The following is a 14,222-nucleotide window of genomic DNA, read 5'->3' as shown; positions in this document are numbered from 1 at the left end:
TTTCTGCAGACAACATGAAAACGTCATCTGATACAGTAAATACCACCAACCATCAACTCAGAAACAAGCAGCTCTCCTGCAGGAGAACCATACCCACAGATGTTCAGAGGAGGAAAGAAATTCTTCTGAAAACTTAAAATTCTCTTGTTATTTGTAACACTGTCTTCAGGAATCTTTTTGTCTAGAAAATATGTTTTCAGGTCTTTTAAGCAGTGGTCACTCATCTGTGGTACTGACCACTATTTAAGGCGCATATGACAGCAAAGAAATTCCTGGGGCTGGAGAGACAGTTTGGTATGTAAAGAAATTTGACACCAAGTCTGCCAACCTGAGTTCTGATTCCAGACACCCAGATGGTGGAACAAGAGAACCAATTCCTGCTAAGTTGTACATACACACACACACACACATACACGCACACACACGCACGCACACACACATACACACGCACACATGCACACATACACACACGCGAGCACACACACATACACACACAGGTGAGGGGGGAGAGAAACGAAAAAACAATGTTTTGAAAGAAATTTGTTTTGCTTGGTATTCTAACCAAATATTTTCATAAAAGAGAAAGAAAATTTTATCATTTATATATTCAATGCCGCAGCAACCTGTTTATGTCACTCTTGTTTCTGTTAATAAGCCAAGTTTCTGCCAACGACAACTCAAATGCCCCTAACACTGAGTGTCTACCCAGGAGAAAGGCCGACCACCATTTCAACCTTCCAATACATAGCCGGTGCCCTGGAATAGAATCAATGGGACTTCTCCCACTCTAACGGCCCTCTGAGGGCCATGCTCTCCAGTATGACTGGGGGGGGGGGGGGAGTAGGGAGACAGGGGTGGAGGGGGTGGACAGGGAGTACGGACAACACTATCCACTCGTGGAGCTCTCTGGCAGAAGGTGGACCATCCACTCACATCTTCCAACAAACGTGGGATGAGAAGACACCACCGCCTGTGGTAAAGAGCACATGCCAATTCTGAACCACTTTTCCTGGCTAAAAGCTGAGGACAGTGACCCCCACATTTTTTTAAAATTCTTTCTTTTCTTTTTTGAGATTATAATTACATCATTTATCCATTCCTTTTTCTCTCTCCAAACCCTCTCATACACCCCTACTTGTTCTCTTTCAAATTCCTGGTCTCTTTTTTCATTAATTACTATTATATACATGTATGTATGCGTATATACATATGTATTCCTAAGTACATGAGTACAACCTAAGTGGGCGGTATAATGTTACTTGCACATGTTTTCAGGGTTCTCCATTTGGTATTGGGTAGTAATCAGTTGGTGCTGAGCGGTGGTGGCGCACACCTTTAATCCCAGCACTCGGGAGGCAGAGGCAGGTGGGTCTCTGAGTTCGAAGCCAGCCTGGTCTACAGAGTGAGTTCCAGGACAGGCTCCAAAGCTACAGAGAAACCCTGTCTCCAAAACAAAAACAAAACAAATAAAACAACAAACCAGTTGGTGTCGCTTCTCCAGGGAAGGCTGTTTCCCGCTCTCAGCATTAGTTGGTGTGGTTCTTTGTGTACAGCTGAGGCTTCGGGGAGTTTCCTCATCTGCTTCAGCATGTCTACTGTCCTTGTTCAGCTCATGTAGTGAGATTTTATAAATGTGGCTTCTGACATTCCTAGGAGACAAAGTCTCACAGCAAACTCCCTGATCTTCTGGCTCTTTGACTCTTTCTACAATGTTTACAATGTTCCCTGAGCCTTAGGTACTGGACTTGTTTGTAGATGTATCTATTGGGACCGGCCTCCACAACTCTGCATTTTGATTGGTTATGGTTTTCTGTAATGGTCTCCATCTGTTTCAAAGTTTTCCCAATCATGTTAGGAACTATACGTACCTGTGGGTAGAAGGACAAATACTTAGATGTAGTTAGGGATTATGCTGAGTACTTGGTTTAGAAAAGTGGTGGCTGTAGGTTCTCCTCTAAGATCCATGCCTTCACTGCCTGGAGTAGTTCGCTAAGTTTCCAAAATCAAGCATGATTTTCCTCTTGTTGAGTGGATCTTGAATCCAATCAGAAAGCTGTTGGTTATGCCAAGATATATGTGCCAATACTGCGTCCTCAGGGTTATGGTGCCCCATGCTGATCACTGTTGTGGTTCATAGGCATCACAGCTGGGTAGGACTGTTGGTCGCTCTCTTCCTTTGGAAGTGTGCACAGAACCTTCTGGGGTCATGAAAGTTAGTCCTCAGGGAGGAGACTTTCAGTTGACATCACTTTTTATTAGGTTCATCTATAAATGGCAGAACACACCACCATACCACCTATCTGCATAAATGTCATATACCAAAACGATGTTGGTACAGCTGTTTTGAAAAGAATGGGCAGACAGATAAGAGCTGGAATAAAGGAAGGTAAGAGGAGCTCTGACTTTGTAACACCTTAGACAGAACGGGCGTAAGGGCCGGCAGCAGAAGAGGTGGCCCGGATGAACTTGGCTGTGAACATCTGTATGCTGTCACTTTCATCAAGTTCTGCATGCCCAGGTGGAATGTACCTACTGTTGAAAACATCTTTCGAGGGATGATACTAAAATACAGCACTGAAATATTTATTACATGTGAACATAGAGAGACAGGGGAATGAGGCCAAATGAGTACTAGTGAAGTGAGTCTCGTTGAAAAAAGAAAGAGTACAATTCCCTATTTCTTCATAGGTAAAAGCCAAGCATTAAAAAACTTAAAATAAAAAGGTGTTTCCAAATAGCTGCAACCATATCACCATGGGCTTAGGAGACAAGGAGGGGGAGCTGCCTTCGATGAGCCAAGCAACACAAGCACGATTAACATAGACTGCTGAAAACCCCTGAATATCAACAATGGGGCCAATGAGAGCAGGTGACCTGCCCAAGTGGCTCACAGCAGAACTAATGAAAAACAACATAAGAAAGCGAGAAAAGATAAGCTACAACCAGCGGCAGTCATGAACTCACTGCATTCTACCTGTGTGTACATGTGTATTTACTCATGAATCCATCAACATTGAGAGAGCCCACAGTAGTCACTTAGGGATAGGAAGAGAAGGGAAGAAAAGATTTTAATGTTCTGTTGTCACTCTTCAATATTGTCTGGATTCTGAACACAGGTATTCTGGTGTTTTTGATGGAACATAACAGCTATATACATATATTATGTGTACATATATACACATATATACATATAATTGGACATGATATTTATATACATGTATATCTATATCTAACATAGCCCAGCATCCCATCTGGCAGAGCAGACCTTCAGTGACTGAAGCTATTCCTACTTTCTTCAGCATCACAGAAGAAACAAGAAACATTACACAAATGTTTAACAGAGGCCCAGGCCTTGAGGAGTTTACAATGTGGTAAGATTAGGGGTTAGTCAGCACAGGTAATAAATAAGAAAGGTATATACAGTGTGCCCTCGGTATCCACTTGCAGGGTCAAGCAACTCCTGATCAAAAGTCTGTGGAAATGGGCTAGGACACGAGTCCACATACTAAGCACCCACCTAAAAAGCCAGGCATGGCTGCACATGTCAATAACCCCAAGACTTGGGATGCAAAGGGAGGATTTCCCGAGTTCACTGACCAGCCATCCTAGCCAAAACAGCCAGTATTTGGTTCAGTAAGAGACCCTGTCTCAAGTCACCGAGACAGAGAGCAATGGAAGAAAATACAGTGGCCTGCTCTGGTACACATCACTCACACCCACATGTAGTGGGAAGCGGCGGGCTGCGTTCCCGCCGCCCAGTTCCCAGCAACCGGCTAGCTTTATCCGAAATAATTACACGGAAACTGTATTCTTTTAAAACTCTGCCTGGCCCATAGTTTTAGCCTCTTATTGGCTAATTCTCATATCTTTCTTTAACCCATATTTAGTAATTTATGTAGCACCACGAGGTGTGGCTTACCAGGAGAGATCTTAACCTGTGTCCATCTCGGAGAGGAGCAGCATGGAGACTCACTATGGCGAATTCCTGAAGCGTCTCCCCAACTCTACTTCCTTGTTCCCACAATTCTGTTCTGTCTACTCCACCTACCTAATTTTCTGTTCTTAAAGGGCCAAGGCAGTTTTCTTTATTAATTAACCAATGAAAGAAACATAGACAGATAACTCTCCTCCATCACCCACACACTTGTATGCATCACACATGGGTACAAAACACCACACACATGTGCACGCGCATGCGCACACAAACCTAAATAACTGAAAAAATGCATCTCTTCTGAATATATACAGACTTCCTCTCATTATTCCTTTATTGATTTAGTAAAATAATAATAATCACTCATTGAGCATTTTAAGTATTGTAAATAACAAAGTACATAGGCTATGTATAAGTTGTATGCAAATACTATTTTTATATAGTACTTATATATAAAGGTTGTGAGTATCCATGGTGTCTAAGTGGGGTTCTAGAACCAGTCCCCAAGGACACCAAGCAAAGAAAGGACACACACACACTTTTGACCAAAGAAGACTAGTGTCCGATAGCCAAATAAATTAAGTCAAATCTCAGAAAGACAAAGCTTTAGAAGTCTTAAAACACCAATACACATATTATCTAGGAAGCTAAAGGAGCAAGCTAGGGTATGTGCTGTCATCTGTGGAACCTGGTTAACCATGTCCAACAGTCCTGAATCCATGCTTGTCACAGTACTGGGACTTCTGTGCAGTACTGTTCCCGCCCACGTCCACGCTCCAGGCATTCCACTCGCGCTAAGAAATGCCCACAAGGCACCAATGGCAGAAAGAGCTGCTGTCCTTCATGCCTGAAATCACAAAAAGATCAGCAACTCACATCCACCCACAATATGTACCTGTGTGTGCAGGGCTGATGTCACACTACTGGACATGTGAAAGAGGCTTTAGAAGAATGTTCTGGTTACCCGAAGACAAAAAAGGAAAATGAGAGCTGGAAGCTTGGGAAAGCAGAGCTCCTCAGTGCAGAAGGCTTTCCAAGACTAGAACAAACGCGCCTGGATGGAAGCCCCACAATCCCCTTTGGGAGCCTGCTTCCTTCATCCTGCAAGTCCAAGCATCAAAGAAGGCATGAGCCAACTAGTTATATGGCTCATCTGAAGAGAAAAGGAAGGAAAAAAAACTTAAGGAAGTCTGGGGCCAAACAAAGAAGAGGACAGCTGCAAGGCAGGCCTTAAAGGAACTCCAGGGTTATAAAGCAACAAAGAACGGAACCTTGGAAACTCAAGAAACTACCTTGTTGTGAACACAGATAATTTCCTCACAACCTGCAGGACTGTCCCAAGCTCTCCAGGCTTTTTTTTTTTTTTTTTTTTTTTTTTGGTTTTTCGAGACAGGGTTTCTCTGCAGCTTTTTTAGAGCCTGTCCTGGAACTAGCTCTTGTAGACCAGGCTGGCCTCGAACTCACAGAGATACGCCTGCCTCTGGCCTCCCGAGTGCTGGGATTAAAGGCGTGCGCCACCACCGCCCGGCCTCTCCAGGCTTTTGATACCCAGTGAAGGAATTGCAGAGAGGGAGAGGGAGTTGAGAAGGGCAAAGAGAAAAAGAAAGGCAAGAAAACACAACAGCTAAAAATAGATTTGTCCCTGAAGTATCCCGTAACTAGTACAGCTCCAACCCTCTGAGTCACAGCTCATCTTCTCGTTTTTATTTATACAAAATGATAAACATAAATATAGAGCCCAGCGAATGAGCACCCTGCACCAAAATCTGCAGCCAAGAAAGGGGGCTGTTCCACTCAACTCAACAAGGGTACCTTGGTTCATAGCATCCCATGATTTCCACCCATGTGGATGGTAGAGGTGAGGTTACTATGGCAAACCTACATCATCACAAAGATTGAGATCTATTGAAGTATTCACCATGAATATTGGTGAGTCCTTTAGTGATAGCTGGTGCCACTGTTGAATACGCTCAGGGCATTATCCATAAGATGAACAGAACTGAGGAGGGGAAGGACGTTGATGGGCAAACTCGGTGGTGGTTGTGTTAAATCACAAAATTCTTCAGCAGAGCAAACCCAGCAGCACTGTCCATGAAGGGTTCTGACAAAAGCCAGGGTTAGGATCTAGGCTTCAGTCCCCACCATGGTGCCCTGGAGAACCATCAGTCTCTTGGGATCCATGAAAGGACAAGCAGCTACTTGCTACCTGAGCTCTTTGGAAAAAGTCAAGCGGTTTTCAAGCCAAGTGGTTGGCAAGATGAACATTTCATATACAGGACTTAGGCCACGAAGCCTGGGGTCCCTTCATCTCCCCATGTAAATGGGCAAGCCTTTTTAACAGTAACAGCACATAATTTCCCAGTCCTGAAATGCTCCCAGCTGCTTCAGAACTATCAGACTTAGACTGGATATCTCTCAGTCGCCGGGCACTTACTTAGCATGAATGAAGCCCTTGTCTGAGTCTCTGCACCACATGACCAGGGTAAGGTAGCCTGAAGTAGGTTTCTGTCCTGCCCGGTCCCACAATAAACACACAGAGACCATGTTATTTACGATACTGTTTGAACAATAACTTAAGCATATTTCTGACTAACTCATACCTTAAATTAACCCATCTCCATTAATCTGTGTATCGCCACTAGGCTGTGGTTTACTGGGTAAAGTTTCAGCATCTGTCTCGGGTGGGGCTACATGGCTTCTCCCTGACCCCGTCTTCTTTCTCCCAGCATTCAGTTTAGTTTTTCCCACCTAGCTCTACTCTACCCTATCACAGGCCAGGGCAGATTCTTTATTCATTAACCATGAAAAGCAACACATATACAGAAGGACCTCCCACACCAGTGGTCCATGCCTGTAACCTCAGTACTTAAGAGCCAGAGGCAAGAGGATCAAACGTTCAACGTTGTCCTCACCTGCATAGTTCAAGACTGATTGTTAGAGGCCAGCCTGGGCTACATAAGACCTTTTGTCAATAAACCAAAATAGGAACAAAAAAAAACCACAGTGGGGTAACACAAGACACTCCAACTTATGCTGGGAACTTTGGTTTCTGACAAGGTTTAAGGCCAGGAACTGACCAACTTGCCACCTACTAGTCAAATGCCCACCCCTTTCCTCCCTAACAGATGTTAAAATACATGATCTAGTAGGCTATCAAGGAAAACAAAAGAAAAAAACAAAAACAAAAAACCAAACAAGACCTCACACCCCAGTAGGAAGCCCCAGTGACAACCCTTTGAAGCTGAAAAGCAACAAGGTATGTTTATTTGCATTTCTGTGCAGTTCCATCTACCCCGATGGGCACAGCTAGGCTAAGTGCTAACTCAGCTAGTTAAAACATAAATAAAACCCATCCTCACGCCATGAAGCAGACCCTTCCAGGAGAAAAAGTTAATAGGCACACTGCTGCAATTGGGGAAATCAAAACTCTTCCCTGACCAGAGGAGAAGGAGGCTGTGGTTTTAGCAAAAGCCAGCAGGAAAGAAAGAAGACGAACCACCTACCCACTGGTCCTCGCAACCACCTTTCGGAATATCTAAAACCTCACACACTTAAACCCATTATGTGCATCACCCAGGTTCCAGAAAACAGAACATCAGACAAAGTGATGTCGGGCTGAAGCAATCTGAGGCCTCCAGCAGGATACATTAAAAAAAACAGTAACAGCTCAATCGATGTTTCACCTCCTTGAAGCAAACAATAAGACAAAGGAAAAGAAAACATGTGCCAAGGTACCTCAGAAACTTGAACAACAACATCCTCTGAACTGTTCTTGGAATTGCAGTGGCCTTCCAGCCTCTTAAAGACCCCTTAACACACACTCAGAGGCCAGGTTTCCTCTACAGACTATCAGGAGTTGAGAATGCAAAGCCCTGGCTCCTATAACCGCTGCGTTACTATTAACTTTGCCGGAAAAGATGTGGGTGTAGGATGTGAGACCAAGGTACCTGGTCCAACTGGGAACAACCCAGCCCTCTTTCCCACGACAAGTGGTTGGTTTAAAACACAATTTGTGCTTAAAAGATGATGGTTAGTTGTGTGAGCCCATAGAAGTAGCTCTGCTCCAATCTTAACACAAGGTCAGAGACTTGAGCCTATTATTATTGCTTCTTCGAGGTCAAACAACAAGGTGTTTTGGCCTAAGGTAAAGGTGCTGTATGTTTTGCCTAGATAACAGGACGCTTGGGCCAAGGTGTAGCTACTGGATATTTTGCTCCTCAGTGTTTTGAACTCTTGTTTGCTTCTCGTATCATGATACAGTCTTTTTGCCCTCCACTTTGGCTTGGGGTATAAAAGGACTATGGAAAATAAACTGGAGGCTGCAGAATTCACTGACAATATCCCGAATCTATCCTATGTCTATTTCTTGTGTGTCTCTGTTGTTTTTACTTTCTCAATCCACACGCTTCCCTTCAAGTATGGAGGAATTACGAGAAAATGCTTCAACCCACCTAAAGGCCCTAGAATAGTCCAAAGCCACAGCCAACTTCTGCCAAGGAACATTGGACTGTCTCTGCTCTATCCCAACCATAGCTCACTATAACTAGTTCCTTGATTTGAGTTCCATGTTATACGTTCACAGGCATATTCAAGAACCACTGCTGACAGAAAGAAACACATACAATTTTTGTGAACTCAAGACCCAACCCATGCAATCCACTACAACAGGGAGATGTGGTAATTAGTGTCCACTGGTCATAAGCAGCAAACACACACAAGCGCGAGCTTGGGTGTTAGCAGTGGACAGGCCATTGCTGTGTGAATTAAATGTGTGAATCCAGACAGATCTTCATGTCTGAGATGCCCTGGAACTGAGGCTGTTCTAACAGTCTCCAAATAACTTGCACCTGCTTCTGGCTGCCTAAATCATTTTTCCCTCCCTCTCTCCTTCTTCATCCCCTTCCCCCATTACTCGAGACAAACAACACAGGGCCTCAGACCTGGTTAAGAAAATAAACCACAGCCACCACAGGAGTCTAGGCCTTCACTGGAAGTGGATCAAACCCAGACATTTAAATGGAGTCTCAGAAGAGTGAGGATGATGTCTTGGGCGGAGGGGACGGGGTGGGGGAGAAAGCTGGTCAGTGGGTTGGGAAGATGCTCAGGACACGCGACTTCTTGGAAGGGAGGATTCCCTGACATCTCCAAGGGGTAGCTCAGAATGGTCTCGACTTCCCCCGACAAACACTTCTAGAAACATTTGGGGAAATCTGATATAAATTAGACATGTGAACGACACAAACACGGAGCAAGAAATCTTCAGTAAAGAAAGTTCAGTGAGCATCCATCTGCTGCCCAGAAATAAACATCAGGGTTTAAGGGTGGGCAGTGCTGAGGAGGGACTGCTGACAGCTGTGGCCGGCGGGCAGCAGCAGAGGGGAAGGGCTCCAAGCTGGAATTCGGAGCGTGCCCACATCAGCAGAAAAGTTCCTGGGAACAACACTCCGTCTGGGAGGAACCCTGCGGGTCTCAGGATGCATGCGCTTTGAGATGCAGGGACCAACGGCCGTTAGAGGAAGCCCAGGGTCGGCTGCCCGCAGGTTTTAAGGCGTCGGCGATAGACGACAGAAGTAAAAGATCTGCTCCCAGCATGAGTGAGTGATTCCCACGTCCAGTCCCACTAGATCTCACTATTCCCAAACCAGACGCAGTCCCAGAGGGAGAGAAAGGAAGCTGGGATACAGATGCGGGGGCAGCGGAGATGGGAAACTGAGGCAGGAAAGTGCACGTTAAAGGCTGCGGAAGTCTGGGAAGACCTGAAATCAGGGTAAAGTGTTCTTCCCCTCCTCCGTTCCCAGAACACGGAGCCACACTCGAGCTACGCCCAATCCGGGCGGCCGCCGGGCTCCACGGAGCGGGCGCCGCACAAAGCTCCGCCCGCGAACACACGACAACAGCACCCGGCGCGCCGGCCCACACAATAGCACACAGCGCGCGCCCCGCCGCGGCCCCTCGCGGGGTCCCGGCCAGCCAGGCGCCCGGGTCCGCCCTCCGCGCACACCCACGGCCGCAGCCCAGGCCCGCGCGCGGAGCACGGACGATCACGGCCAGCCCCCGCGCCCCGGGCCCAGTGAAGCGCGTCGCGAGCCCCTCACTCACCCGCGGTGCTGCTCAGCAGCAGGCACAGCGGCCCCAGCAGCCACATGGCGCGGCCGCCGCTCCGCTGCCCAGCGACGTCGCTGCCCCACGGCCTCGGTCAGACCCCGCCCCTCGCTCCGGCCACGCCCTCTAGCCGACATAGCCACGCCCCCGCCCTCCCAGGCCGGAGGGCTCAGCCAAGTTCTGTAAGCTCCCGGCTGAGAGTCGCCGCCTGCACTCTACCCGTAGGGTCCTGGTTGCCAGGGTCTTGCAGATCCAGTTCTTGCTGCCTCAGGGGTCAGACTGCGAGGACCTCTTAAAACCCCTGCTTTGTGCTTGGCCCCGGTTCCCTGTCCTACATTCTAAGGGATGCGACAGACATCTTCTCCCCAGAGCCCAGGTGGATTCTTAACTGCCAAAAAGCTTTCAAAGAGAGAAAGAAGTTCAGAGATCCTGTTCGTAGGAGGAAACGGATTTTTTTCTTTTCTTTTTTTTTTTTTTGTGTGTGTGTGTGTGTGTGCTCGCGCGCGCGTGTGTGAAATACAACCATTTCTTTTCAAACTCTAAGATACAAGATGCGTCAGGTAGGCTTTGGGGACCCTATTAAAAACTCACTCCAACTCAGCAACTCAGCAGTGATTCTGAGTCTAGTTCCTGGAGCCACGGGAGGAGCAAAGAAGAAATTTTATCCTGAGATCTAGGAACACTGAGGAGACCATCCCATGAGGTTCGGGGAATTTGAAGGTTCCTAAAACTTTACACAGTTTCCATGGTGTGCGCATTATCCACTTTTTTTTTTTTTTTTTTTTTTTTTTTTGGAAAGCAGAGTTTAGGGCTGGAGCAATGACTCAGCAGTTAAGAACACTAGCTGCTTCTCCAGAAGACCTGAGTTGTGTTCCCAGCACCTGGCAGCTCTAACGACAGCCGCAAGCAGTCCAGTAGCACCTTCTTCTGAGCTCTGGGGACACTTACACACACGGCATTCACTCACACCCTCACGCAGAGATACACATAAATAAAATGTAATGAGAATGAATTTCATTAGGAGGGAGAAAATCTTTGTAAATAGGCCTTTGATCATGATATTGAGGCAAGTAAACAATTGCCCCGGGGGCTGCTTGTTTGCCTTTGAACCTTAAGAAAGACAATGGCCCTACCCAAGGGCTGCCCTTGTTTGTTTCAACTTTGGGAAAGGTTTGGGCAGCCGCTTTGTTACAAACTCCCCCAGGGACAAGTTCTTGTGGGGAAGAATAAGACAGGCCTCCAGGCAAAAGCCTGTAAAGACCCACACCCTGACAGCAGCAACTTAGAAACTGAGTTTCTCTAGAGAAGCCTTCAAATGAGTCCCCAGCCCAGCAGAAGCCATGACATCCTCCCTGAAGATCTTAAATCAATGTGCTCATCTAAGCTGCCTCCAAGTTACTAACCAGAAGACTGTGTGTGTTCATTGGGTTATTGTTGTAATTATAAAACTGCTGGCCAACCCTGTTACCTGGATACCCTGTCCCTTTAAGAGGCAAACTCCTCCTACCCCCAGTCTCCCCCTTCTGATCTCACCCACCTCCAATCTACCCAAACTGATTTTTCCCATCTCTGCTCTATGTTTCTGAAGAGGTAGTCTCTGCCTCTCCCTTCCCCCTTTCTCTTTTTTCTCTTTCTCCCCCACCCCCATAACCCCTTACCTTTATATCCTTCCCAATACTAAACTATATACCCAAGTCTCTCTGCATGGCATACTGTCTCCCACCCACCAGGGGACCTGCAAGGGTCTTGCCTCCATGAATCATAACATTGGTGCATGACTCGACCAGGTTCTCCATATTCCCTCCCACTCCTGGGTGGTCTGGCTAAAGCACATGGGAATCCTGCATCCGAATCTGCTACTCCGCACAACACCGACTAAATGGTAAGGTTCCCATCTCCAAGTCAGCTTTCGCTGACATTATCTCTGGTAATTCCCCATGGCTGAGAACTGGAATCTCGTCTCATTTCTCATCTCGGACTGTAGTCCCTTGGGACACTCGGCTGATCCCCACCCTCTGTGCTGACAAGCCTTAGGATGGCTTGACCAATCTGCTCGATGCTTGCATTATTTTAGGGACCCCTAGAATATTTTGCTTTTTGGATCTTGTCTCTCATGCCCCCCAGCTCTGGGAAATGGCCTATGTACCCCTTAAATAGCAACCTAAAGTGGCCACCTACCGGCAGACCCCCAATACCAGAGTTTTCTAATTTCTATCGCCTAACAGGCAGATGGAAGTTTCTATCCAGCTATGCCATCTCATGCCCATCCACTTCTCCCTCTACTGGGCTGCCTCCCACCACAGCTAAGCCTGTTTGGGGTAGGATACCCCTGCAAATTCTGTCTCTGCCACCACTACTGCTGCCAGTCCACAGGAACCAGCAAAACTGGTCGGACCCACAAGGAGGCTGACCGCACTAGTGGTGCTGAGTAATTTTCCTGTTTACTTGATGTATGTATGAAAGAATGTGTGAATGGTGTGGCCACACAGATGAGAATCTGTTCTAAATGAATGTTTTACATATCCTCTATATCTCTTATTATTTGTATCTGTTTAAAATTTTTGCCACAGCCATGAAGAACATATGGTTTCTCTATGTAACATGTGACCACTGCCATCTTGACTAAGGGCAGACCATGTAACCAAGTCACCATCTTTACTGAGGTACTCCTTGCCTCGTCTTGCCATTTACTTACGTTTTTTATCTTTAAATTTCTCTTACTGACTCTGTTACATGTATATTTTGCACAGTGGCATGCTTTTGGTAGGGCCCACCAAAGCATCCACTCCACCCAGCCCCTGTTTAATATATATGTCTTTGAGCATGCATGTGACCTTTGAGCTAACTTCATGTATTAACATAAGTTAGCTTTAACTCTGTGTGTATATGTGTATGAAACTTAAATTCAACTGTGCATATTTGTACATGTCTTCACTACTGTCAGTTCTACTGTTAAGCTTCTCTTGCAAACAGGTTTTTCTTCTTTGTCTTTCACAAGTATAAATCTCTCCTGTTAAGTTAAAAACCAGCACAGTCAAGCATGGCCTCAGCTCTCCAGGCAGATCCTATACCTTAGTCATAACTTTAAATATATACCCAATAAACAACCCTCAAAGTGCTCAGGGATTTGGGGAATATAGCGTTTAAATATTTAATTATTAAAAGGCTTTTCGTACCAGAGGAGAAGATTGGCTCCTAGCAGCAGCACTTCCTTTTCTCCAAAGAATACAGAAGATGGGTGGACACAGAATAACGTTCAGCCACAGTTCACTCAGCAAGTGAAAGCTGGGTATAGTTTCACCAAAACTCCTGACGATCTCCAGACAGTGGGCAGAATCGACTGGAATCAATGGCCTTGCTGTTCAGGGCAAGGTAGGCTTGTCTTCCTACAGATTTCCTAACCCGCAGATCTTCTAAAGCCTGGTAAGCCCTGCACTAACAACAGAAGACAAATACAGACCTGAAAACTCCTGCTCTCAGCCACCTTGGAGGACCCTAGGACTGGCTCTAGGTAGCCAATTGAGTAAGTTCTCTGCCATTTTTTAAATCAATAACTCAAGTAAAATTTTATCCTTCTCAAAGAGCTCTGATGCAATTTGTTTGCTGAGAGGTTTTGACAGTTTAAAAATGACAACTTCACCAAACAAATTTCAGTATAACTTCTTACAATTTTTTTAAAATAAAATGTGTTTTAAAATGCAAAAGCTAAAACCATAACAGTGTTTTAAGATATACAAATGCAAGTTATTAAGGTATATACCTACAAGTTATAAAGGTGTGTACCTACACATTATAAAGGTCTGAGGACAAATGAAAGTTAACAAATTTCTTTTTCTCATTATGTTGCCATTCACAGTCTTAACATTATCAATAAAATGCCGATAAGCTATTAATCTAACTCTGGTAGAGTACAACCACCACTCAAGATCAAGATTTTAAATTCTCTTTGGTTGATTTCTAAAGATACTTTTCATTGTGCAAAAAATCTGTCACAGTCATTCTCGCATAAATATCCTGTTGTTTATACAATGTAATACTTACGTTTTACAAACTCAAAGAATTCTTGTGAGTTCCAGGGAACCAAATTGAAGAATTCACCTTAAAGAGATTAGATACACGCCTCTCTCAATGCCCTGGTTCTAAACCCTCCTCCTCAATTACCAGGACCCAAACAAACTTTTTCCTT

General features: G+C 45.6%; 1 protein-coding gene across 3 annotated transcripts in view; it reads right to left on the bottom strand.

Annotated features, from left to right (window-relative positions):
* The window catches only part of Ldlrad3 (low density lipoprotein receptor class A domain containing 3), a 235,159-nt gene extending 225,029 nt beyond the window's left edge, over positions 1–10,130 (bottom strand). For all 3 annotated transcript variants that reach the window (XM_038330531.1, XM_038330532.1, XM_038330533.1), the window contains exon 1: positions 10,034–10,130. In XM_038330531.1, the coding sequence (XP_038186459.1) occupies positions 10,034–10,079 (46 nt within the window). In that variant the 5' untranslated portion in view covers positions 10,080–10,130. The remainder of the gene's footprint in view (positions 1–10,033) is intronic.
* Positions 10,131–14,222: the final 4,092 nt, after the last annotated feature.

This window comes from Arvicola amphibius, chromosome 5 (genome assembly GCF_903992535.2).
Source record: "Arvicola amphibius chromosome 5, mArvAmp1.2, whole genome shotgun sequence".
Lineage (NCBI taxonomy): Eukaryota > Metazoa > Chordata > Mammalia > Rodentia > Cricetidae > Arvicola > Arvicola amphibius.
This window is presented reverse-complemented; position numbering and strand designations above follow the sequence as displayed.